Raw genomic sequence first — 24,623 nt, 5'->3', positions numbered from 1 at the left:
AATAAGCCAAAACTGACCAGGAGAACCAGTTTTCCTGAGGAAGCTCTACCCTTTATAAAGATAGAAGGGAAATTCCCTGGGGAAAAAAAACAAAACCATGTCATTTAAAAATGGTGAAAACCTTCTAGATAGTATATCCTATTATGACACTGGCGATACAGACAAATATGTTAACATAAGTTGATTTATGTATCCTATCTGTTGCCCAGACAATGTTTTCTCTGTTAAATAGAAGAAAAAATTTCAATTCTTTTTTGTTGGTGGGGGTTTGGGGTCAAATCTAATTTTTTCAAAAATGAGTCAGAGAGCTTTGTATCGACCCCAGCCAATAGCAAAATGCCATAAATATTTACAAATTCCATTATTATAATTGGGGTAAGTGGACACAGGTGGCTTTCATCAAGAAAGACGTCACGGAGCACCCAAGTACGTCTTTAGTCGAGTTTTCAAAAAGGGAAGGGGCATTATTTGACAAAGAGAAATGGGAAGTACACTCTGGGCAGGAGGATTGTCATACATGAAGTTCAATAAGGGGAGTCTCATGAACAGGACAATATAACACAGACTAGGAGACTCTGTTTATTACACTTCAACATCGTTGGGGTTTCTTCCCTCAGAAAATGATCAACACAAAGCTAATAAAGGAAGTTACAAGGACAGTGTTGTTCAGTGGCTAAAAAACAGCAGCAGATTTACAGTGTGCTAGGGTTGTTGATTACAACAAAATGTATCAAAACAGCAGTAAACACATTACTAACCTATACACAAATAAGATATAATAAAAATAGATACATTGGTTTAATTAAAATAGTGCTTCAAAATTTACTCAAAATTAATTTGTTTCTGCCCATGATTTATCCATTAAATAAGATTTTACATAATGGCAAGAAAAATGGCACCAATTTTCAGGGTATGTAATAGTAATTATAGCTTTGGAAAAATTCACCTCGCTTTGAATACTTTATATTCACGGAGACTCAGAGAAACTAAAAAACTACAAAACTGACAAAAGAAAGCGTCTGGGTTATAATGTTAGGCTCCAAAATTAAAAAGTAAAGAATACTAATAACCTGGCAAAACCCCAGAAATCACAGATTGGACACAGTACACTGACTCCTCAAAATTATATGTAAATTAGTATCAAATCACACTTCTGGAGTAAAATAAAATGTAGGTCAAATAAACAAGGTAGTTTTTGTGCCCTATAATAACATTTTCTGAGGTAGACTACCCTGACAGTAGCCAACATGGTCCCAGTAAGAGTTCAGAAATAGCCAAACGACTACTGGATGTTAATGGACGTGATTTTTATCCAGAGACATCCTTAACAGGGAAAAAGCACACAGTACTAATTACTAGATGTAATATCACATTGGAATTTTCGTGGGAACACCCTTGGTATGGATTTTAAATGCTCCTTCTAGAACACTAAGATAGAAAAAGAAATAGATCAGTTACAAGAAACCACGGAATTTGGCGGAATGTGAGCAGACAGGTGAGCCACCAACATTTTAACAGCATTTACAGTGCCAGACAAAATTTTAGGAGGAACATTGCCAAAGGATAAAAGGAATGAAAAAGGGAGACCACAGTGGGCAGGTCACTCCCAAAATCTGAAAAGATTAAACCAATTCCTAAACTGACTTAAAAAAACTATACTTCACAAGACTGCTTGGTGAAGAGGCAAGCAGCATCCACCTGTTCCTTGACCTCATCTCTTCGCACCTTATCAAAACAGTTGGCCCCCTTCCTTTTCACTCCCTGACCACCATCTTCAACTTTTCGCTCTCCAATGGCTTCTGCCCCACTGTTTTCAAACATGCTCAAGTATCCTCTATCCTTAAAAAAAATCCTCCCTTGACCCCTCTCCCCCCGCAAACTCCTTAAGAAAATTGCCTTCACCCGCTACCTCCACTTCCTCTCCTCCTCTTCTTGGACCTCTCCAATCTGGCTTCTGTCCCCTTCACTCCACCAAAATGGCCCTCTCTAAGGTCACCAATGACCTCCTTCTTGCCAAATCCAAAGCCTCTACTCCATCCTGATCATCCTACACCTCTCACCCCTCTCAGAGTCGTACCTGAAGAGTTTCCAGTGCTCTACCAGTCTCAACTACAGGAAGAGTCAAGCAGAGGCCTATCCATTCCTTTCCTATCTTGGGCAATGGCTAGCAAGTGGAAGGCAACCTGTTACAAGTTAAAACTCACCCGTGCTGGGCCGCAGCGGCACGGGAGAGAGTCGAAGGTGGAGACGGGTTTACTGCGCGGAAGGAGGCAATGGTAAACCTTGTCCGTATTCTTACCAAGATAACTCTATGGATACACTACCAGAGAGCAATTGCAGATGGAGGAGGGGCGTTCTGGGAGAGATGTATCCACGGTGTAGCTATGGGTCGGAGACGACTCGTCAGCATAAGACAAGACAAGCCACCTCTCGGCTATCTTCGACCCTGTAGACCACCCCTCTTCTCCTGGAACCCAACCTTGGCCTCACTGACACTGTCCTCTCCTGGTTCTCCTCCTATCTCTCTGGCTGCTCATTCTCAGTCTCTTTCATGGGCTCCTCCTCTGACTGCCACGCCCAAACTGGGAGAGTCCTTCAAGGTTCAGTTCTGGGTCCCCTTCTATTCACCATCTACACCCACTCCCTTAGAGAACTCATTCATTCCCATGACTTCAACTACCGTCTCTATGAGGATGATTCCCAAATCTACATCTCCAGCCCTGGCCTCTTTGCTTCTCTGCAGTTTCCTTCTTATTTTCTCCTGCCTTCAGGACATCGCTACTTAACACATCCAATCCTTACCTTCCCACCCAAACCCTGTCCTCCCACCGGCTTTCCCACATCACTATAGACAGCATCACCAGACTCCTTGTCTCACAAGCCCGTAACTTTGGCGCTATCCTTGACCCATCAATCTGTCACCAGATCCTGTCAGTTAAACCTTCACAACATCGCTGAAATCCACCGTTTCCTCTTCAAACTGTAACCATGCTAATCTGAGCACTTACCCTATCCCGCCTTGATTACTGCATCAGCCTCTTTGCTGACCTCCATGCCTCCTGTCTCTCCCAACTTCAGTCCATACTTCATTCACTCTGCTGTCTGGATCATTTTTCTACAAAACCATTCAGTCCTTCTTTCTCCACTCCTCAAGAACCTCCAGTGACTGCCCATCCACCCCCGCATCAATCAGAAACTCCTAACAAGAGGCTTTAAAGCACTTTATCACTTTGCCCCCTCCAAACTTACCTCCCTGATTTCCTATTACACTCCGGCCTACACGCTTGATTCCTCTAATGCCAACTTACTCACTGGACCTCAATCTCGTCTCTGGTCGCCAACCTCTTGCCCGCATCCTGCCTCTGGCCTCTCTTCATATCTGACAGACCATCACTATCCCCCACCTTCAAAGTCTTATTAAAAGCACATTTCCTCCAAGGGGCCTTTGTCGCCTAAGCCCTCATTTCCTCCTCTCCCACTCCCTTCTGCATCACCCTTCTAATTGGATTTAATAATAATAATAATGGCATTTATTAAGCGTTTTCTATGTGCAAAGCACTGTTCTAAGCGCTGGGGAGGTTACAAGGTGATCAGGCTGTCCATGGGGCGCTCACGGTCTTAATCCCCATTTTCCAGATAAGGGAACTGAGGCACAGAGAAGCAAAGTGACTTGCCCAAAGTCACACAGCTGACAACTGGCAGAGCGGGGATTTGAACCCATGACCTCTGACTCCAAAGCCTGGGCTCTTTCCACTGAGCCACGCTGCTTCTCAAGGATTACATCCTTTATTCATCCCACCCTCAGCTCTAGAGCACTTACATACATATCCATCATTTATTTATATTAATGCCTATCTCCTCCTCTAGTCTGTTGTGGGCAGGGAATGTTACAACAACTTTACCAACACTGTTATACCGCACTCTCCCAAGTGCTTAACACAATGCTCTGTCCACAGTAAGGGCTCAATAAATACAACCGATTGATTGTATGGCCTGTCTTCAGGAAGTACATGGCAAGGAGGGAGTTCCACTTCCCTTCCACTGTTTTCCCACCTAAGGTCATGCTGACCCCATCTCTCAGGTCTGTTCACAGCCATACGTGCCATATGTGGGGGGCGAGGTTGGCAGCAGGCATCGGTAATCGTCAAGACATGGCTGTTTTCCTGCGGCACAGCCCCCTGAGCTGCCAGGTCAGCTACACCTTTTTCACAAACTTGGGTAACTCAGGACACCAAACATGCCTCAAAGACAACAGACCAGTAGGCAAGATGGCCACAAGATTCAGTGGAAGAGATATCCTGCATAATCAGGACATTACTCATTTTGGGAACAAGAGACAAACCGGGAAACCGGGCCTATGATCAACAATTGTCGGAAGAAACAATTTAAGTATGCCACTTGAGCTCAAAATCTAAATTTAACAAAGAAATTTGGGTTTTTAAAACAATCTTGATCTAGGAAGAAGATATTCCAGTCTTTTCCAAGACATATGTCTACCAGTTATTCCAATATAGAAATTACAAGAAAGCCACTAAAGTAATTCTATTAGTTATCCAACTATCATCAACTGGTTTGAATTAAGTACTTACCCATGACTGGTGGCAGACTGCGTCCTCTACAAAGCTTTTAAAATTCTGACACTAAGCAAATCAGTATCCTATTTGGGTCCCACATCTTAGGAGGAAGGAACTGATGTGGCTATCATATTACTGGCATCTCAAACTAGATTTTTCTGGTTCACCTTTCAAAGAAAGTTTTGGACAACAGCTTTAAAATCTTATTCCAAACAAGTACAATGCAACTGAGCAAGTCTGACAAATGATATATTTAAAAGTCAATAGGCATACCTCTATAAAATAGCACATTCACTAAGCCGCCGGATTACTTCGAGGGCTGAGTTCTTACCATTGTAAAAGCGAATCATGCAACTTAGGTCAGGATTTGTTGCTTCCTCTTGAATGCGCACAGGATCCTCAAATCCCAGTCTGGCCAAATACTCATAAACAATCTGTAGGGGTCTTTCAGTTGGTTCCAGCCTCCTGATGATAAAATTCAAATAATGAGGTTAACTTGGAGGAGAAGTAAATACAGTTAAGGCACTTTTACAGAGCACAAACACAGTGTCCACCTGTATCCCCAATTTTCACTTAAAAAAAGACTTTTTCACCTCTGCCAGAAATCTGCCACTCCCAAGACCAATATAAGATATAATCAGTCTACATAAAAATTTAGGAGCTGCGGGATAGAGGATGTTTTTCCTGGATCCAGTAGCCCAGCATATCTGCATTCGATGAGGGCCCTCTGATGCCGCTGGCCAGCAGTGATAAACCCAGAGAGTGGTGGGCTCCCACCCCACTGGATTAACAGAAAACTATATTTCCCTAAAAACCAGAAACGCAAAGAGAAAAAGAGTTCACAAAAGCTGCCCTGAGAAGACAAACCAGGGAGAATTCGCAGTGACACTTTTTTCCTGATATCACTACCTTCATGTGATGTTGCTCACTTTCCACCTCAGTGTTGATACCGCACTAAGTCACTGTTAAAACTCCCAAATTCCAAAGGAAGATTTATGACAAGATTGAAATAACTGATGTGAACTGTGATGGAAGGGACAGCCTGCCAAGACAATGTACTCTGAAACGTGCTTAATAATGATGAATGGCAGTGACATCTCATGAGTTGGAAAATTTTCAGAGACACCAAAATTGGAAAAAGCTAATGTTTTAGAAACAGAGCAGAATGAGATTATTTTACACAAGCCCCAATTAAAGTGATTTAATTTTAAGAAAATAAACTGTTATTTGATGTTAATGGTTAAGAGAGATTTGTTTTAAATGTGAGGAGATATTAAGTACTGTATTATCGCAAGGGGAAGCGGGGAAGGGAGTCCATGCTTTAAAGAGTTGGAAAATGCTAATGAAACAAAGAATGGCATTTAAATCAGAAGTAATCAACTAACTAGTCATAGGAGGCCACAGTCCAAAATGAAATGATGCATACTACCCACGTGGGTTATAAAATTACAAATGAATTGAGCCTCCATTAGGCCTGAGGAAGTGTAAATGAAACAAAACAGGACAACAGCAAGAGTCTGTCTTGACCGTAATTCTCGAAAAAGAGCCAGAGATAAAGTAAGTTATGGGCAAGACCAAAGAAAAGAAGAGCAGACCGAGTGTTTGCAATCTCTATTCAAATTATTCAGTACGGAAAAACAGAATTCTACTAAAACCCAATTTTAAAACATACATTAAATGTGGCTCTCTTCCACCATCTGGATTAACTAAAGCTGGATTAGTAAAGTCTGGAGTAAAAGTGCCGATGTCGTGGAGCTGGTATTTCGGGAGCCGCTGGGAAGAAATCAGGATGTGGGGGATGAAAGGGATTTGAGGAGCAGAGATAGAGTAGCACAGCTCCCATTCCATGAATCCACTGTCACCCCCAAATATAGGGGAAGAGGGGAGTCCGGAGCAGTTGCTGCAGTAAAGCAGGATTAATGCAGCACTGAATGTATCGAACTCTACTGATCATTAGATTTAAGACCCTCAGTAACTTGCCTTCCACAATAAATTTGAATGAAATTTTTCTATTTCTTCTGGAGAATTAGTAGGGGTGCAACTTTCAGAAGGATAAGAAGATTTCAAAGGAGCAATTTCCTGGGCCAACATAAGTTCTATAAATACTGGCGTATCTCAGTCTTTTCTTTTGTGGGTTGCTTTGATAAGTCAGGTGTTTCCCCTAGGAAAAATTCTGAGGACCCTCACCTTACTTTAGTATAAATATTATACTATGTACCATTTATATAGTAAATATATAATATATATTATATTTATATATATAAATATATATATTTATATATAATATAAATATATATTACTAAATATAGTAATTATACTATGTACCATTTCAAGAACACCTACCAGAAACGAACACAGGGGAGTATTAATTCCACTTTATTCATTAAACTCAACTCCTAAACGGTGTTGTGGGTGTGGGGGAGGGAAATGCTATAAGCTGCTTACATCTCAATTTTGCGTTTCAAAGTTCTAAAAGCTTAACAGCCTGACAAATAAATTTCCCATAAATCAAAAGGAAGTGGCAGACTGACCGTAAACTTGCTGTGAACAGGGAACAAATCTACCACTGTGTTGTATTCTCCTAAGCGCTTAGTACAGGGCTCAGTAAATACCACTGATGATTGACGACAGCAAAAAAGGGAGAAGGGAGAGAAAGACTGGTACCAAAAGTCAAAAGTGCACAAGAATGCTTCAAAAAGATAAGGCTGACAAAGAGGTGCTTCTTTCCCAGAATAACGTACTCTTAAAATCTAGTGTAGCCCTCATTAATGCTGCATACAAGGCAATTTCTATAAAAGCAGCCAACCAATACAGAAATGCTTAACAGCAGCATTCATGGAGTCCAGCCAAGAGCTGCACCTTTCCCTTACTGCAGGTATTCTAAAGTTATACCCGCCGCAAGGCTATACACAAGTTATGCAAGAGTAAATTTCACTGTTCGCCAAATGTTCCTGGTTGGTAATTGAGAACCCAACCTTGGGCTGCTAAAATTACAAATCAGAAAAATACAGCCATCTCAAATTCCCTCCATCAGTGGTGGTACCTATCAAACCTCAGCTGCATTCTCTGTACCGCCTTCAGAAAACACCCAAATCTTAAAAGGATAAAAGTTGTGAATCACCAAATTCATGCCTTCTCATTTTTGAAGGTTTTCTTTTGCTTCTGAGCATTTAAAGCACTTTACAGATACTATCTTATTCAACACCCCAACCTCCTTAGTACATAGAGGTGCATTTTTCATTCTCATTTTAAAATAAGGGGACAGGTTTTCAGAAGTTCAATGAACTTGCCCAAGGTCATCACACAACGGGCAGGGCAAAATGAGAACCCAGGCCCAACCTGTGTTGGATTTATAGGCTACTCTGCCTCCCTAATCATCTTAAAGGTGGGTGGAGGGGGAGGGTTGTCATTTTCAGGCACTGCATGAGTCCAAATCTACAACAGGTCCAAAAGAGCAATCAACTCTGTTTCATATGTTGTTGATTCAGCCTCTCAGATAAAGGTAATAATCATAGTAAACTACATTAGTCAGTTGTTTACCACTCAGGGAGTTTAAATGACAAATAACTGGAACACTTTGAAACGTCAATTATTTTCATAAACAAGTATCCACCAGTTTGCTTTACCGAACAGTATGACCTAATAGAAGGAGCCCAGGCCTGGGGACTAATCCCAGCTTGGCCACTTGACTGCTGTGTGACCATGGGCAAGTCACTTTATTTCCCTGTGCCTCAGTTTCCCCATTTTTAAAATGGGGAGTATCTATCTGTTCTCCCTCCTAACTAGACTGTGAGCCCCATTTGGGACAAGGGGCTCACAGTCTAATACTACAATTTAAGATCTTGTATCCACCCCAGCACTTAGCACAGTGTTTGGCGTTCCTGCTGCTCCCGACTGTGAGCCCGTTGTTGGGTAGGGACCGTCTCTATGTGTTGCCAACTTGTACTTCCTAAGCACTTAGTGCAGTGCTCTGCACACAGTAAGCGCTCAATAAATATGATTGAATGAATGAATGGTACAGAGTAGGCACAAAGTTATTAGTAGTAGTAGTAGTGATAATAATAATACAAATTTATTTTTGTACTCTAGCTACACACAGGACTCCCCAAATCCAGAAATGATAAGGCTAGTTATATATACATATGTGTGTGTGTACGTATGTGTGTGTGTGTGTATCCAGCACTTAGAACAGTGCTTTGCATATAGTAAGCGCTTAACAAATGCCATTATTACTATTATATATAAACATACACAAATAAAAATACACACTGGTTCCATCCTAGAATAGTTCTGCCCAGTACCATTAAAATGGTCCTCCGGGAACATTTTACTATACACACTGATAAGTGATGGGGAAAATACCACCAAATTCATCCCTCAGATTGCTTTAAATCTCTCGAGGGCCAAAATAATTCTACTTCATCTTCCTATTATTGCAATGCACTCAATCTTGGATATTTCTTTCAAAATGAAATGTTGAACTCCCTGGGTACCACAGGCATCTCACCCTGAAATGAACAAACTAATCTATTTGGGCACCACAAGTGTCAACGGTTAAGAGCGTGAACACAGAAATCTTAATTATTCACCATTAACTACACCCTGCTTTAAATAAGTAAACAATTCGGGGGGGCGGGGGGGCATGCGATTCCATTTGTCATCATTATATTCAATCATTTGTATTTATTGAATGCTTACCCTGACAGAGCACTGTACTAAGTGCTTGGGGGAGTAAGGAACATCATTTAACAGTGCTTTGCACATAGTAAGCACTTAATAAATGCCATCATTATTATTATTTAAAGTAGGTGCTACTGGAGGAAGGAGGAAGGCTGAGTACCCACATTTCTTAGGTGCCAGAAGTACTCAAATGGCTATAAGGAGCGAGGTGATAAATAGGGTGGCAAAATGGAAGATTAATCAGGGAAGACCTCCTGGACGAGATGTGACTTCAACATTCAATTCAAATATAACTTCTACTGAAACAGAAACTTCTGGCCCAGGAGAGATCAACAACATCAAAATCTGCAAACTACGGAAAATGAAATTCTATTAAAAAATTCTATTATCTCTGAATCTAGAAAGAGAGATTATGCCCTGGCAAAAGAAGGGACTGAATTTCCCTTGTTCGGTACAGAATGCTACAGCTCAATGTGTGTCCATGACTCTATAAAAATTCTAATACATAAGGGTAGTAGTTCTAAAACTAATCAGTCTCTCCCAAAAACGCAGTTCTTACTTTTGTGCAGCTCTCCACTACGTAGAGAGATTTTCCGCCACAAACGAAAGGGCAAAGAGATGGGAAAATGCAAAGCCCCTATCTGGCTATGTTCATGAACATGTTCAATTCCTCAACTGTCCCCGTTAAAGCAGACGGAGCAAAGCTAATTCCAAATAAGAAGTGAGGGAGAGATGCCCTACTTCTTTGTGTACATTCCTGGTTATGCACACAAAAGGGAAAAGGTTGCCGGCAGGTTCATTCAACTTGCGGACGGCTTCCCGGGGATAGCAGCTGCTTGGCAGGGCTGGGGCACAGACCTGTCCTGTGCTCAGGGTACCCCCTTCCCAGCAGAGAGGGCCTGGGGCCACAATGGTCCAAGGGGACTGATCCTCGACCTCTGCTCAGTGCTCTGCACATAGTAAGTGCTCAATAAATACGATTGATGATGATGCTCAGCCACCTTCTAGGGGACCACTGCCAAAATCGGACTAGAGGTCAAACTACTGGCACTGATCGACCATGCCAAATTGCAACCTTAAGTAATGGCCTCAGGAATCACAATCAGGACAGCTCTACTCTAAGAACAGCTGCCAATCTCAATCCTGATGTGAGTCAGCACAGCCTTCATGTAGTAACCACTACCATGAAACTTGGTGTGGGCAGTAGGGGAGCAGCGTGGCTCAGGGGATTCAGAGCCCGGGCTTAGGATTCAGAGGTCATGGGTTCAAATCCCGGCTCCGCCAATTGTCAGCTGTGTGACTTTGGGCAAGTCACTTCACTTCTCTGGGCCTCAGTTACCTCACCTATACAATGGGGCTGAAGACTGTGAACCCCCCGTGGGACAACCTGATCACCTGTAACCTCCCCAGCACTTAGAACAGTACTTTGCACATAGTAAGTGCTTAATAAATGCCATCATTATTATTATTCAGTCAGAGTTACCAACTTGACATTATGCAGGGACAAACTTGGTAATGGGATGAGCTTTGGTGATGGGGAGGATAAGTCATGGAGGCAGCATGGTATGGCAGCTGAGGCACACAGATTCCAGAGTTTCTTGGCTATTCTACTTATTTTATTTTGTTAATATGTTTTGTTTTGTTCTCTGTCTCCCCCTTCTAGAGTGTGAGTCCACTGCTGGGTAGGGACCATCTCTAGATGTTGCCAACTTGCACTTCCCAAGAGCTTAGTACAGTGCTCTGCACACAGTAAGCGCTCAATAAATCCGACTGAATGAAAGGCAGTGTGGTATTCATGGGATTGGACCCTCGCAGGCAACCTAGGGAAGCGGCATGGCCTAATGGAAAGGGGCACAGGCCTGGAAGAGAGGAGACCTGGGTTCTCATCCCGACTCCATCACTTGCCTGCTATGTGACCTTGGGCAGGTCACTAAACTTATGTGCCTCAGTTTCCTCATCTGTAAAATGGGGAATTCAATACCTGTTCTCCCTTCTCCTCTAGAATGGGAGCCCCCTGTGGGACAGGGACCGGATCCAACTTGATTATCTTTTTATCTGCCTTGGTACTACATACAGTGTTTGGCACATAGTCAGTGCTTAACAAATGCCATAATCATTACGATTATTACTGAGGATGCTTGGAATGCTTAGCCCGAGCACCTGAATGGGTTCGTCATTAGCCCATCACATCATTAAAACAAACAGCCTTAATTCACAGGAAAACACAACTTAAAATTTTTTCCTCACGCTATCAGGGCACATTCAAATAGCAAGCAGATATAGCATTCCCATCTCTCCAGGTTTAACATGCAGGTCTGTCTCTTCCCTACCTCCATTAGTTGGGCTCTGATCTCTTTTTGTTTTAAGAGCTACCTCCTACCTTTCTGAGAAGGGGATTTTTCTTTGGAGGTGACGTACCGTCCCGTAAATTTGGCAAGATGGCTTTTATCAATGCTAAATTTTTTAAGAGCTTAGCCTTATATGCCACCAAAGGAGAGAAAAAAAACAATAGCAGTAATTAAAACCTAGTAAGATATGGAATAAAGAATTTATCTACTTCTGATCAAGTCATATAAAAATTATTCTCTCCCAAAAATGTTTGTTTATTCCTCAGGCTTTGAATTTATATTTCTAACAGAGATTGACACTTCCAGCACAATAAAAACATTTATCAGGAGTTTTCATACCATCAATTGGTGGTATTTCTCGAGTACTTATTCAGTGCAGAGCACTTTACTGAAAGCTTAGGAGAGTACAACGGACTTGGTAGACAACCTTTCCCCACAAGGAGCTCACAGTCTACGGGGGAAACAGCCGTCAAAACAGATTAGTGATAGGGGAAATAGTAGAATATAAGAATATTTACATATGTATTGTGATGTGGGGTGAATAGTCAGAGGACCTGGATCCTAATCTCGGGTCTGCCAATTGCTTCCTACTTGACTTCAGGTAAGTCGCTTAACGTCTCTGTGCCTCAGTTCTCCTGTTCTACGGCTTACTTAGACTGTAAGCCTCGTGCGGAACAGGGACCATGTCCAACCTAATTGACTTGTATTCACCCCAGCGCTTAGAAACCTGATTTACACATAGCACTTAAATACCATAACACAAACAAAGCTCTGCCAGTTGCTTGCTGTGTGACCTTGGGCAAGTCACTTAACTTCCCTGTATCTCAGTTTCCTCAAACGCAAAATGGGTTAAATTCATCTTCTCCCTCCCACTTAAACTATGGGTCCCATGAGGGACAGGGATTGTTTCCAACTTGTACTTCCCAAGCGCTTAGTACAGTGCTCTATACACAGTAAGCGCTCAATAAATACGATTGAATGAATGTTTCCAATCTGATTACCTTGTATCTACCCCAGCATTTAGAACAGTGCTTGACACAAAGCAGTCGCTTAACAAATACCACAAAAAGGGGGCTTATTAAGGGATGGTCTCTTGGGAGGAGATGTGATTTGGGGAGGGTTTTGAGAGGGGTGGACTGTCACATATGAAGGGGGAAGGAGTTCCGGGCCTGAGGAAAAATCACGGGCAAGGGGTTAGAGGAGTGGAGTGAGTGGGTTGGATTGTAGTAGGAGAACAGAGAGGTTAGATAGGAAAAAGAGAGATGATCGAGAGCATTAGAGTCAATGGTAAGGTGTTTCTGTTTGCTGAGGAGGTGGATAGGCAACCACCGGAGGTTCAGTTTTGTTATCTGTCTCCCCCCCCTTTTTTTAATGGCATTTATTAAGCGCTTACTATGTGTAAATCAATCAATCAATCGTATTTATTGAGCGCTTGCTGTGTGCAGAGCACTGTATTAAGAGCTTGGGAAGTACAAGTTGGCAACATATAGAGATAGTCCCTACCCAACAGTGGGCTCACAGTCTAAAAGGGGGAGACAGAGAACAAAACCAAACATACTAACAAAATAAAATAAATAGAATAGATATGTACATGTAAAGTAAATAAATAAATAAATAAATAGAGTAATAAATATGTGCAAATGTATATACATATATACAGGTGCTGGGGGAAGGGAAGGAGGTAAGATGGGGGGGATGGAGAGGGGGAGAGGAAGGAAGGGGCTCAGTCTGGGAAGGCCTCCTGGAGGAGGTGAGCTCTCAGTAGGGCCTTGAAAGGAGGAAGAGAGCTAGCTTGGCGGATGGGCACAGGGAGGGCAGTGTAAAGCACTGTTCTAAGCGCTGGGCAGGTTACAAAGTGATCAGGCTGTCCCACGGGGGGCTCACAGTCTTCATCCCCATTTTCCAGATGAGGGAACTGAGGCTCAGAGAAGTGAAGTGGCTTGCCCAAGGTCACACAGCAGACACGGGGCAGAGCCGGAATTAGAACCCATGACCTCTGACTCCCAAGCCCGGGCTCTTTCCACTGAGCCACGCTGCTTCTCAGTCTAGCAGTCTAGGCAGTCTAGCCCCTTCTAGACTGTGAGCCCATTGGTGGGTAGGGACCGTCTCTACATGTTGCCAACTTGTACTTCCCAAGCGCTTAGTACAGTGCTCTGCACACAGTAAGCGCTCAATAAATACGATTGAATGAATGAATGAATGGGGAGACATGGACTGAAGTTTTTCAGAAAAAATGATCCGGCAGCAGAGTGAATATGGACTGGGGAGGGGAGAAACTGGAAGCAAGGATGTCAGCAAGGAGACTGATGCAGTAGGGGCGGGGAATGCGTGCTTGGATCAACAGGGCAGCAGTCGGGATGGAGAGGAAAGGGCGGATTCTAGAAATGTTGTGAAAGTCGAACTAACAGGATTTCACATCACATACACAGTTCCAGGCCATGAATCCTAGGATCAGGCAGGCAAATGGATAAAAACACGCATTTTGCTATGGGGTCCAATGATTCCATAATCAAAAATACTCCTAGGCCATATTAACCTTCCGGAAAGAAGGACTTGATGGAATTTTCATAGCTAAGATTATTACCAGCTCTTACCTGACCAGGTCTCCATGAAGCTGTAAGAAGAGGCTCTCCCGCCCCTCTCCAGTGCAGATCTCTGATGCTGGGGTTTCAACCGCGCAAAGGACCAGATGTAAGTCAGAAGATGAGGTGGCAGCAGCAGTGGCCATTGTGGTGGCAGAGTCCGCGCCATAAAGGTAGACACAGCCTCTTTTCACGTCCTCTTTCAGCCAATCTCTCTCTCGGGAGCCAAACCTACTTCTTCTGTTCAAGCAGTTTCTGCTTCCACTGCGTTTCATATTCCTCTACGGGACACAGAACGAAAACCATCATTTGTTTGACTCTTTGGAGGGTTCCACAGAGTTCAAGCAAATCTCTACAAAGATCAGTAGAAAATAATATTTTTTTCCTAAACCTCCTTAGCGCAACCCAAACATCGGAGGTGGGGAGGGGAAGGGAGGATTGCGTTATGCGGAGTTGGGACAAAATTTCTGGATCCTCATACCTCTAGTCTCAGCTTCCAGGCCTGCTCTGAGAACTCTGGCTTTAGTATGTCTGCCTGATTGACAGTTAGCATTTCGGGGCTCTTCCTGCCCACCAGCATCTTGGGGTAGTCAAGAGACTTCAGGCAAGTTGGAAATAAAATAGTGGGGAGGGGGGTGCAGAGTAGCAACAACAGCAGGCCCAGGAAACAGCCACCAACCAGGTAGATTCCTAGATATTTTCGCGAGGGTACAGAATCACAAAAAGGATACCTGGTGAGCAGGGCCTTGCCCTGCCCTTCCACATCATATAACAACAACAACAAAAGCACTAGTATTCAATACCTTGAATGTGCACTGGTTTACAAATCAGGAATCATCGGTGCCGTCGGATTCCAGCATCTAGCATGCCCCATGTAAACTGTTCATTCAATTTAACTCGACACAGCACGTTATTTGAGCAACTGCAGGCTGCATGGAACCAAACTAGCTCATCACACCACTCTTCCTCCAATATCATCCTTATATAACAGTTTTGATCCAACCTTCCTTAGTTTCAACAGCTCACACTTGCAACTAACCAAATTGGACTAATACACTCAATCATCCTATTTAGGGGGTGCATTTAGCACTGCACTTCATGCTGGGAAATGTACAGTGATGATAGACACTCCAAATCAAATAAGGGAAGATAAAACACAATGCCAATTTCAACTTTTAACGAGGGGCATCAATGGAGAAACACAGCAGCACTAGTCAACAGGAGACTAATACCCAAGGGGACTTCCACTAGCTGTATTCCTCTTCCATTCCTATGTTTTAAAATTTCCCCCCACAACCTAAAAGATTACTCCAAATAAGCCACCTGGCACATTCCAGTTCATGAAGGATCATCACTCATGGCCAAGAGAAATCCACCACAGAAAGCAAGTCTTTTCCCTTACTCTTCTCCAACTAAACAGGGGATGGTATCATTCGCCTACTATTTGGTATTTTCCCACTGCCCAGGAAACAACAAAAAACACAGACAAAAACCCTATTTACTCCTAGACCAGAAAAGTCTCTGTTTTATCATTTAACAACATATGCTACCCAGAGAAGCTTATCACCGATCGCGTAAGCGCAGCAAGGTCAAATAATGCGAGAAACTGTCAGGAAGCCAGTTTTCCCCGGCCTGCTCACTTTGCTCCTCTAACTACTCGCCGTGCCTTGACATCGTCTGTCTTGCCGCCGACCGCTTGGCCACAGTAAAATTTATCCATGGTGTGTGAATACCTGAAAAGGCCAATGCTGGATCTCCATCCCGGCAGTATTGAGCATGCACAGAGACTGGGCCTTGTTGTGTGGTCACGGTTTATGTTCGCGGCACTTGCCACTGTACTCGCTTTGGCCAAAAATGATATATATGCTTATGGAAAATTTGAAAATGACCCAATCTTCCAAATACCACATTCCAAGGCCGATGTTAATTCTACTAAAGACAGTGGATTTATGATGGATTTGTAAATCCCTCTAGACTGTAAGATCATTGTGGGCAGGGAATGTATCTGCTTATTGTTGTACTGTACTCTCCCAAGTGCTTGGCACAGTGCTGGAAAACTTGAAAATGACCCAATCTTCCAAATGCCACATTCCAAGGCCCATGTTAATTCTACTAATGACAGTGGATTCATCATGGATTTGTAAATCCCTCTAGACTGTAAGATCATTGTGGGCAGGGAATGTATCTGCTTATTGTTGTACTGTACTCTCCCAAGAGTTTGGCACAGTGCTCTGCATGCAGTAAGCACTCAATAAAGATTGACTGAATGAATGTCAACAAATTATTTTGGTAGTGGAAGTGCTAGAAAAAACCTTTAAAATTTTTAAAGTTATATTTGCGGTTTGGGGGGGTCTTCTCTATTTAACTCTGTTTCAAAAAGATTTCATTTCGGTCTGGCAGAAATCACTTTCTGCTCACGTTTCCACGTTTGCGGATTCAATCAATCAATCAATCAATCAATCGTATTTATTGAGCGCTTACTATGTGCAGAGCACTGTACTAAGCGCTTGGGAAGTACAAATTGGCATCACATAGAGACAGTCCCTACCCAACAGTGGGCTCACAGTCTAAATGGGGGAGACAGAGAACAGAACCAAACATACCAACAAAATAAAATAAGTAGGATAGAAATGTACAAGTAAAATAAATAAATAAATAAATAAATAGAGTAATACATATGTACAACCATATATACATATATACAAGTGCTGTGGGGAAGGGAAGGAGGTAAGACGGGGGGATGGAGAGGGGGACGAGGGGGAGAGGAAAGAAGGGGCTCAGTCTGGGAAGGCCTCCTGGAGGAGGTGAGCTCTCAGTAGGGCCTTGAAGGGAGGAAGAGAGCTAGCTTGGCGGATGGGCAGAGGGAGGGCATTCCAGGCCCGGGGGATGACGTGGGCCGGGGGTCGATGGCGGGACAGGTGAGAGCGAGGTACAGTGAGGAGATTAGTGGTGGAGGAGCGGAGGGTGCGGGCTGGGCAGTAGAAGGAGAGAAGGGAGGTGAGGTAGGAGGGGGCGAGGTGATGGACAGCCTTGAAGCCCAGGGTGAGGAGTTTCTGCTTGATGCGCAGATTGATCGGTAGCCATTGGAGGTTTTTGAGGAGGGGAGTAATATGCCCAGAGCGTTTCTGGACAAAGATAATCCGGGCAGCAGCATGAAGTATGGATTGAAGTGGAGAGAGACACGAGGATGGGAGATCAGAGAGAAGGCTAGTGCAGTAGTCCAGACGGGATAGGATGAGAGCTTGAATTAGCAGGGTAGCGGTTTGGATGGAGAGGAAAGGGCGGATCTTGGCAATCTGGGATTCCCCAGGTAAATACCTAGCCCAGTCCTTCCTCACTCCCTCTCGGCCCCAGTTCCTGGCCCACGGCTTTTCTGTTTCCCCCCTTCCTTCAAACCTGTCATTCTCTCGCACTCCCAAATCCCCTGCAGCTGCTCTGTTCTTATGACTTTTATGTATATTTTTTAAAACAGCTGCTCCGTCTCCACCATCTGTCCCCCATCCCATCCTCGTTCAGCCCTGGCTGCCCCCCGGCTTAGCGGCCCTGGAAGGTCAGAACCGTAAGTCGAGGGTGGGGCAGAAATCAGTTAATTTAGGCAAACCCCTAAAACTCTATGCATCCAATCTATATCTGGCCTAAAAAAAAAACCCAAAAGGCCTATTATGCTTATATGGCTTAAGTCAAAGAAAAATTTCTCAAATTTCTCAAAAATTTCTCCTAAATATCCATGGGGGGGAAATGGGCAGGAAAGTGTGTCATCAGCCAGTGAAAGAGCACAATGGTTTAGCCCTTAGGGTCCATCGATTATTATTATTATTATTATTATTAATAATAGTAATAGTAAGCACTTAACAAATGCCATTAAGAATAATAATAATAATAATAATAATGGCATTTGTTAAGCGCTTACTATGTGTAAAGCACTGTTCTAAGCACTGGGGAGGATACAAGGTGATCAGGTTGTCCCACGCGGGGCTCACAGTCTTAATCCCCATTTTACAGATGAGGTAACTGAGGCCCAGAGAAGTTAAGTGACTTGCCCAAGGTCACACAGCTGACAATCGGCGGAGCCGGGATTTGAACCCATGACCTCCGACTCCCAAGCCCGTGCTCTTTCCATTGAGCCACGCTGCTTCTCTGATTAAGACCTGATAATCAATGAAATAGTTTTCTATAACTTATAGTGGATTTAAAACCTAGTAAGGATTGCGATATGGAATTTCTTGCACACAGTAAAGGCTCTATAAGTATGGTTGATAGATATAGGACAGATCATAACTTATCACAGAAACATAAGTATCATTTTAAAGCAAAGTCTGAATTTGGATGTACCATGTCCTACCAAACTAATTCAGACGGTGTATAAAAGTGAAGCAAAGTAAAACCTTGTAGCAAAACCTAGCATGAGAGTTTGTACTGCTCCCAAACTGCAGAAGGAACCCCTATTTTCTAGCACTTCCTTCCTCTCGGGAGTCTCCACTTCCACAGTCCAAAGTGCCGGCTGACAGCTGGAAATGCCTCTGCTTCTAGTACTGCCAGTTAAAACTAAAAACATCTCAGAGGGCAGTGGAAGTACCATTCGACATGGCAATCGGAGACCGAGATCATTTCAAAAACCGAGCACTTTGTGCCTACACAAGTTTATCCACAAGGAAATAAGATAACCGGTGACAAAGAGAGGAAACCTTTTAGGGTTTAAAGCAGTTTCTAGAAGGCAAAGATGCAAAGGAACCTCTTTAAGTAATCTGCAACTCTCCTTTCATATTTACAATACAGGAAAGGTGAACGGAAATCCGCAGAGGAAAATTTCTGCTTTGACCCTGTTCCGCCGATCAGGGAGAGGTGCGAGAGAAGTAGGAAGGGAACAAGGAGCCCTCCAAGTGGATGGAGACCTAGAAGGGAGATATGATGACCTCATATCTACCCCAGCACCTGGAACAATTCTTGGCACATAGGAACTGCTTAAATACCATCATTATTATATGCCAGCAGTGTCTAATAATTATGGGACTGGTTAAGCACTTAATTATGAGCCAAGCACTGTTCTAAGTGCTGGGATAGATAGAAGCTAATCAGGTTGGACACAGTCCCTGCCCCACATGGGGCTCACACTCTTGATCCCCATTTTCCAGATGAGGTAACTGAGGCCCAGAGAAGTGACTTGCCCAAGGTCACACAGAAGACATGTGGCGGAGCCGGGATTAGAACCCAGCCACTAAGCCACGCTGCTTCTCCAGTTTAGGTCAGCCCACGGTCCACTACGATCCCCAAGTCATAAGATATTTGTGCCTGGTTAGTGTTTTCCCAGCTTGCATCCATGTTACTTGCTCTTTCTTGCATTTACTTGGATTTGTTCCAATTTAATTCAATTTTGGTTGGGGTTTTTTAGCAGTGTCACTTTGAACTTTATTCCAAGATATGAGCAATCGCACCCAATTTAATGTTATTTGCAAATGAGCTGAGCATACTATCAAACGCCTTCATACAGATTGTTCAAAAACATATTGAATTATAATGGCTCTAGAACTGATATTCTGGGGATACCGCTTGACTTGTTTCATATGCCTTCTCGAGATCATATGCTTATAATTCCATAAACTTTTGGAGTCCAACCTCGATTGACTCTAAGACAAAAGGACCTCCATCTCCCGAATCAAGGATACTACACAATATTAGATCTATTCACTTGAGAAAATGGTGTATTCTCACCATTTTACCACATACATTTTCGGGACTCTTCACATTTAGGATTTGTTTTTTTTTTTTAATAACAATCTATTAGGCCTAGTGGAAAGAGCACAGGTCTGGGGCTCAGGAGATGTGGGTTCCAGCCCTGGCTTCTACCATTTGCCTTCGGTGTGATCTTGGGCAAGTTTCCTGATTTTGCCTCAGTTTCCTAAATCCTAAATGTAGAAGAGTCCCGAAAATGAATGTGGTAAGTAGTTAAATAACACCCACGCATAAATGGGTAACTGTTCCTAAATTCTTAAAGGCAGGGAAATTGTTGATTGAAGAAGCTTTTAACACACTCAAGACAAACTTCCCTTATGTTCAAAGCCTCATCCATCTCCCACCTGGAAGATTACGAGGCACTCCACTGCATTTAGAAATGCTTTTGGCCCAGGGTATGACCATTCATCTACCTAAGGTGGCTTTTCGCGTGGGGTTCACCGCACCTAGCCTCAGCCCACAACGGTTGCCTGTTTGAGTTCAAAAGCAATGTCAGGGATGGCCTCTAATCAGTAAAGCACAATACAGATAGGACTCGATGGCCTTTGGGACTGGGACCCTCCCTCAGCGCCGACCCAGTAATTAAGAGAAATTGCAGGTTTCTTGCTAATGGTCCCCAGATTTGCTTCATAGGAACCCATGGTATTTTGCAAAAAAGGTACCCATTCCCGGCGTTTCTTTCCACTCATGTTCCAAAGAAACCATTTTTTAACCTTATTATTATCACTAATAATAATAATTGTAGTGCTTGTTAAATGCTTACTAAACACCGGGATAGACCCAAGATAAATAATAATAATAATAATAATGGCATTTGTTAAGCGCTTACTATGTGCAGAGCACTGTTCTAAGCGCTGGGGGTGGATACAAGGTGATCAAGTTGTCCCACATGGGGCTCACAGTCTTAATCCCCATTTTACAGATGAGGTAACTGAGGCTCAGAGAACTTAAGTGACTTGCCCAAGGTCACACAGCAGACGTGGCGGAGCCGGGATTCGAACCCATGACCTCTGACTCCAAAGCCCGTGCTCTTCTCCACTGAGCCACGCTGCTCCTCGATCAGAGGATCAGACCTAGCCCACAGGGAGGCCACAATCTAAGGGGTGTGAGAGAAACAGTTATATAAATCCCTGTTTTACAGAGCAGGGAACTGAGGCACAGAGGAGTTAAGTGACTCCAAGGTCACAAAGCAGGCAAGCGGTAATAATAATAATGGCATTTATTAAGCGCTGACTATGTGCAAAGCACTGTTCTAAGCGCTGGGGAGGTTACAGGTGATCAGGTTGTCCCACGGGGGGCTCACAGGCTTCATCCCCATTTTCCAGATGAGGGAACTGAGCCCCAGAGAAGTTAAGTGACTTGCCCAAAGTCACACAGAGGACAATTGGCGGAGCCGGGATTTGAACCCATGACCTCTGACTCCAAAGCCCAGGCTCTTTTCACAGAGCCACGCTGCTTCTAGGTAGAGCCAGGATCAGAACCCAGGTCTCCAGATTATCGGTCTTTAGATTTTAGGCCCAGCATTCAATGAATTAGAGCAGTCTTCTGCTCCATCTTCATTGGGGTAGTACAATTACTACATTTAGTTAACATTTTGGTGAATTTGTAATTTAGACATTTGAACAATAAACGAACTTAAGGGAATTAAGGACCGTTTGTACCTCAAAAGTGCCTGTTTGGATATAGGGCAATGCGATACTGGAAGAAATGGCTTATTCACATGCCCATGGCATTGGGCAAAGGGAACACTACAACGTTAAGAAAACAAAGGGTTTTGCAAGAACCCAATCCCCCATTATAAAAGAACTGGATGTACAATGGAAGTTCCTTTTAGCTATCTTATGATAAAACTTTCAAAGGTTCACAGGGCTATCAGAGTCAGACTCAGCAAAAGGAAGCTCTCCTAAACATGGACTTCAAGAGTTGTGAGGCAGCAGATCTCCTTTTATTAGTTTTGCCTGAGGACTTAGTTCTGTATATTTCAATAAATCTAAAATGACCTCATTTTCAAGATTTCAGACCCCAAAACAGTCCACTTATAAGTATCGATTCTGTTTCTCCCAGGGGCTGTCCTGACACCCACCTTCAAAACCCTGAATTTTTTTCAGCTAATTTCAAACACCTTCCTTCACTCATATGGAGCCACTACCTGATCAGGTGTTCAAACCACACTTCACGTACATCTTTTTCTCCAAGTCCTTCCCTTTTCATCCCTGCGAGGGTATAGTGCCCAACTTCCCCACAATACCTCCAAATTCTTCAACATGCGTTCACCTCCAGAACGCCTTGTTTACGTGCTGGTCATCTGAGTCAAATTAGGCACAAAATTATCGGTCCATTACCAACACTGCGGAGGAAATAATCTTCCTCACCTGGAGGAGATATTATTCCAATCAGTCAATGGTACTAAATGGAGCATTTACTACGTGTAGGGCCTACCTCGCGTCAAATCTTTTCAGTGATTTCCCCTCTCCCTCCAACTCCCTGCGCTGACTACTGGATCTGAGCTTTTATTTTTCCTTTTTAATCACCTTCAAGGCTCTAGCCCACTTCACCTCCCTACTTCTGTTTTCCTTTTCTTCCTCCTCCCCGTCTCTGCCAATGTCCTGTTGCATAACTGCAGCCTCTAGCCGTTCCCTGTCATCTCGTCTCGACCGAAAAATAGCTCTCCCTTGGGACCAGCACTTCATTCAATCCATTAAATCGTATTTACTGAGCACTTACTGCTGTGCAGAGCACTGGACTAAGAACTTAGAACGGTGTGTGGCACATAGTAAGCGCTTAACAAATACAATCATTATTATTATGATTATTTAGGGGGACCGGGCGGCACCCAAGGCGGTCGGTTGGCAACTCACCGCGGCTAGCATCCTGCCACTGGGGTGATCTCCAGATATCTTGGGGCGTGGGGGGAAGACCTAGGTAGGTTCTTCCATTCATTCAATCGTATTTATTGAGCGCTTACTCTGTGCAGAGCACTGTTCCATCCAGCGCTTAGAAAAGTGCTCAGCGCCTAGTAAGCACTTAACAAATACCATCATTATTATTATTTAGAGGGACCAGGCGGCACCCAAGGCAGTCAGTTGGCAACCCATGGCGGCTAGCATCCTGCCACTGGAGTGATCTCCAAATATCTTGGCGATAAAGGGGTAGGGGTGAGACCTAGGTAGGTAATAATAATAATAATAGCATTTGTTAAGTGCTTACTAGGTGCCAAGCACTGTTGTAAGCGCTGGAACTTCCACCCTGCGCTTACAACAGTGCTCAGTGCCTAGTAAGCCCTTAACAAATACCATTATTATTATTTTTATTGGTATTATTATCATATAGGCAGACCAGGTGGCACCCAAGGCGGTCGGTTAGCAACCCATGGCGGCTAGCATCCCACCACTGGGGTGATCTCCAGATATCTTGGCGGTGGGGGGGTGGGGGGGAGACCTATCTAGATAATAATGATAATAATAATAATGGCATTTGTTAAGCACTTACTAGGTGCCAAGCACTGTTCTAACCGCTGATAATAATAATAATAATGGCATTTGTTAAGGGCTTACTAGGCGCCAAGCACTGTTCTAAGCGCTGATAATAATAATAATAATAATAGCATTTGTTAAGGGCTTACTAGGTGCAAAGCACTGTTCTAAGCGCTGATAATAATAGTAGTAATAATGGCATTTGTTAAGGGCTTACTAGATGTAAAGCACTGTTCTAAGCTCCCCCTTTTAGACTGTTAGCCCACTGTTGGGTAGGGACTGTCTCTATATGTTGTCAACTTGTACTTCCCAAGCGCTTAGTACAGTGCTCTGCACACAGTAAGTGCTCAATAAATACGATTGATGATGATGATGATGATAAAATAATAATAATGGCATTTGTTAAGGGCTTACTAGGCGTAAAGCACTATTCAAAGCGCTGATAATAATAATGGCATTTTTTAAGGCTTTACTAGGTGTAAAGCACTGTTCTAAGCGCTGATAATAATAACAATGGCATTTGTTGAGGGCTTACTAGGTGTAAAGAACTGTTCTAAGTGCTGATAATAATAATGACATTTGTTAAGGCCTTACTAGGTGTAAGACAATGTTCTAAGCACTGATAATAACAATAATAATAATAATGGCATTTGTTAAGGCCTTACTAGGTGTAAAGCACTGTTCTAAGTGCTGATAATAATAATAATAATGGCATTTATTAAGGCCTTACTAGGTATAAAGCGCTGTTCTAAGTGCTGATAATAATAATAATAATAATGGCATTTATTAAGGCCTTACAAGGTGTAAAGCACTGTTCTGAGTGTTAATAATAATAATAATGGCATTTGTTAAGGGCTTACTAGGTGTAAGCGTTGATAATAATAATAATAATAATAATAATAATAATGGCATTTGTTGAGGGCTTACTAGGTGCAAAGCACTGTTCTAAGCGCTGATAATAATAATAATAATAATAATAATAATGGCATTTGTTGAGGGTTTACTAGGTGCAAAGCACTGTTCTAAACGCTGATGATGATAATAATAATAATAATAATAATAATAATGGCATTTCTTGAGGGCTTAGTATGTGCAAAGCACTGTTCCGAGCACTGATAATAATAATAATAATGATAATGGCATTTGTTAAGGGCTTACTAGGTGTAAGCGCTGATAATAACAATAATAATGGCATTTGTTGAGAGCTTATTAGGTGCCAAGTACTGTTCTAAGCGC

At 43.0% G+C, this 24,623-nt stretch overlaps 1 protein-coding gene across 1 annotated transcript in view; it reads right to left on the bottom strand.

Moving 5' to 3' along the window:
* The window catches only part of PHLPP2 (PH domain and leucine rich repeat protein phosphatase 2), a 75,104-nt gene that overhangs the window by 46,788 nt on the left and 3,693 nt on the right, over positions 1-24,623 (bottom strand). Inside the window, exons 2-3 of the mRNA XM_038754446.1 lie at positions 14,197-14,465; positions 4,906-5,039 (exon numbers count right to left, since the gene is read on the bottom strand). Coding sequence (XP_038610374.1) covers positions 4,906-5,039; positions 14,197-14,459 — 397 coding nt within the window. The 5' untranslated portion in view covers positions 14,460-14,465. The remainder of the gene's footprint in view (positions 1-4,905; positions 5,040-14,196; positions 14,466-24,623) is intronic.

Source organism: Tachyglossus aculeatus, chromosome 11 (genome assembly GCF_015852505.1).
Source record: "Tachyglossus aculeatus isolate mTacAcu1 chromosome 11, mTacAcu1.pri, whole genome shotgun sequence".
Taxonomy (NCBI): Eukaryota; Metazoa; Chordata; class Mammalia; order Monotremata; family Tachyglossidae; genus Tachyglossus; species Tachyglossus aculeatus.
Note: the sequence above shows the minus strand (reverse complement) of the source record. Positions and strands in the feature narration are given on the sequence as shown.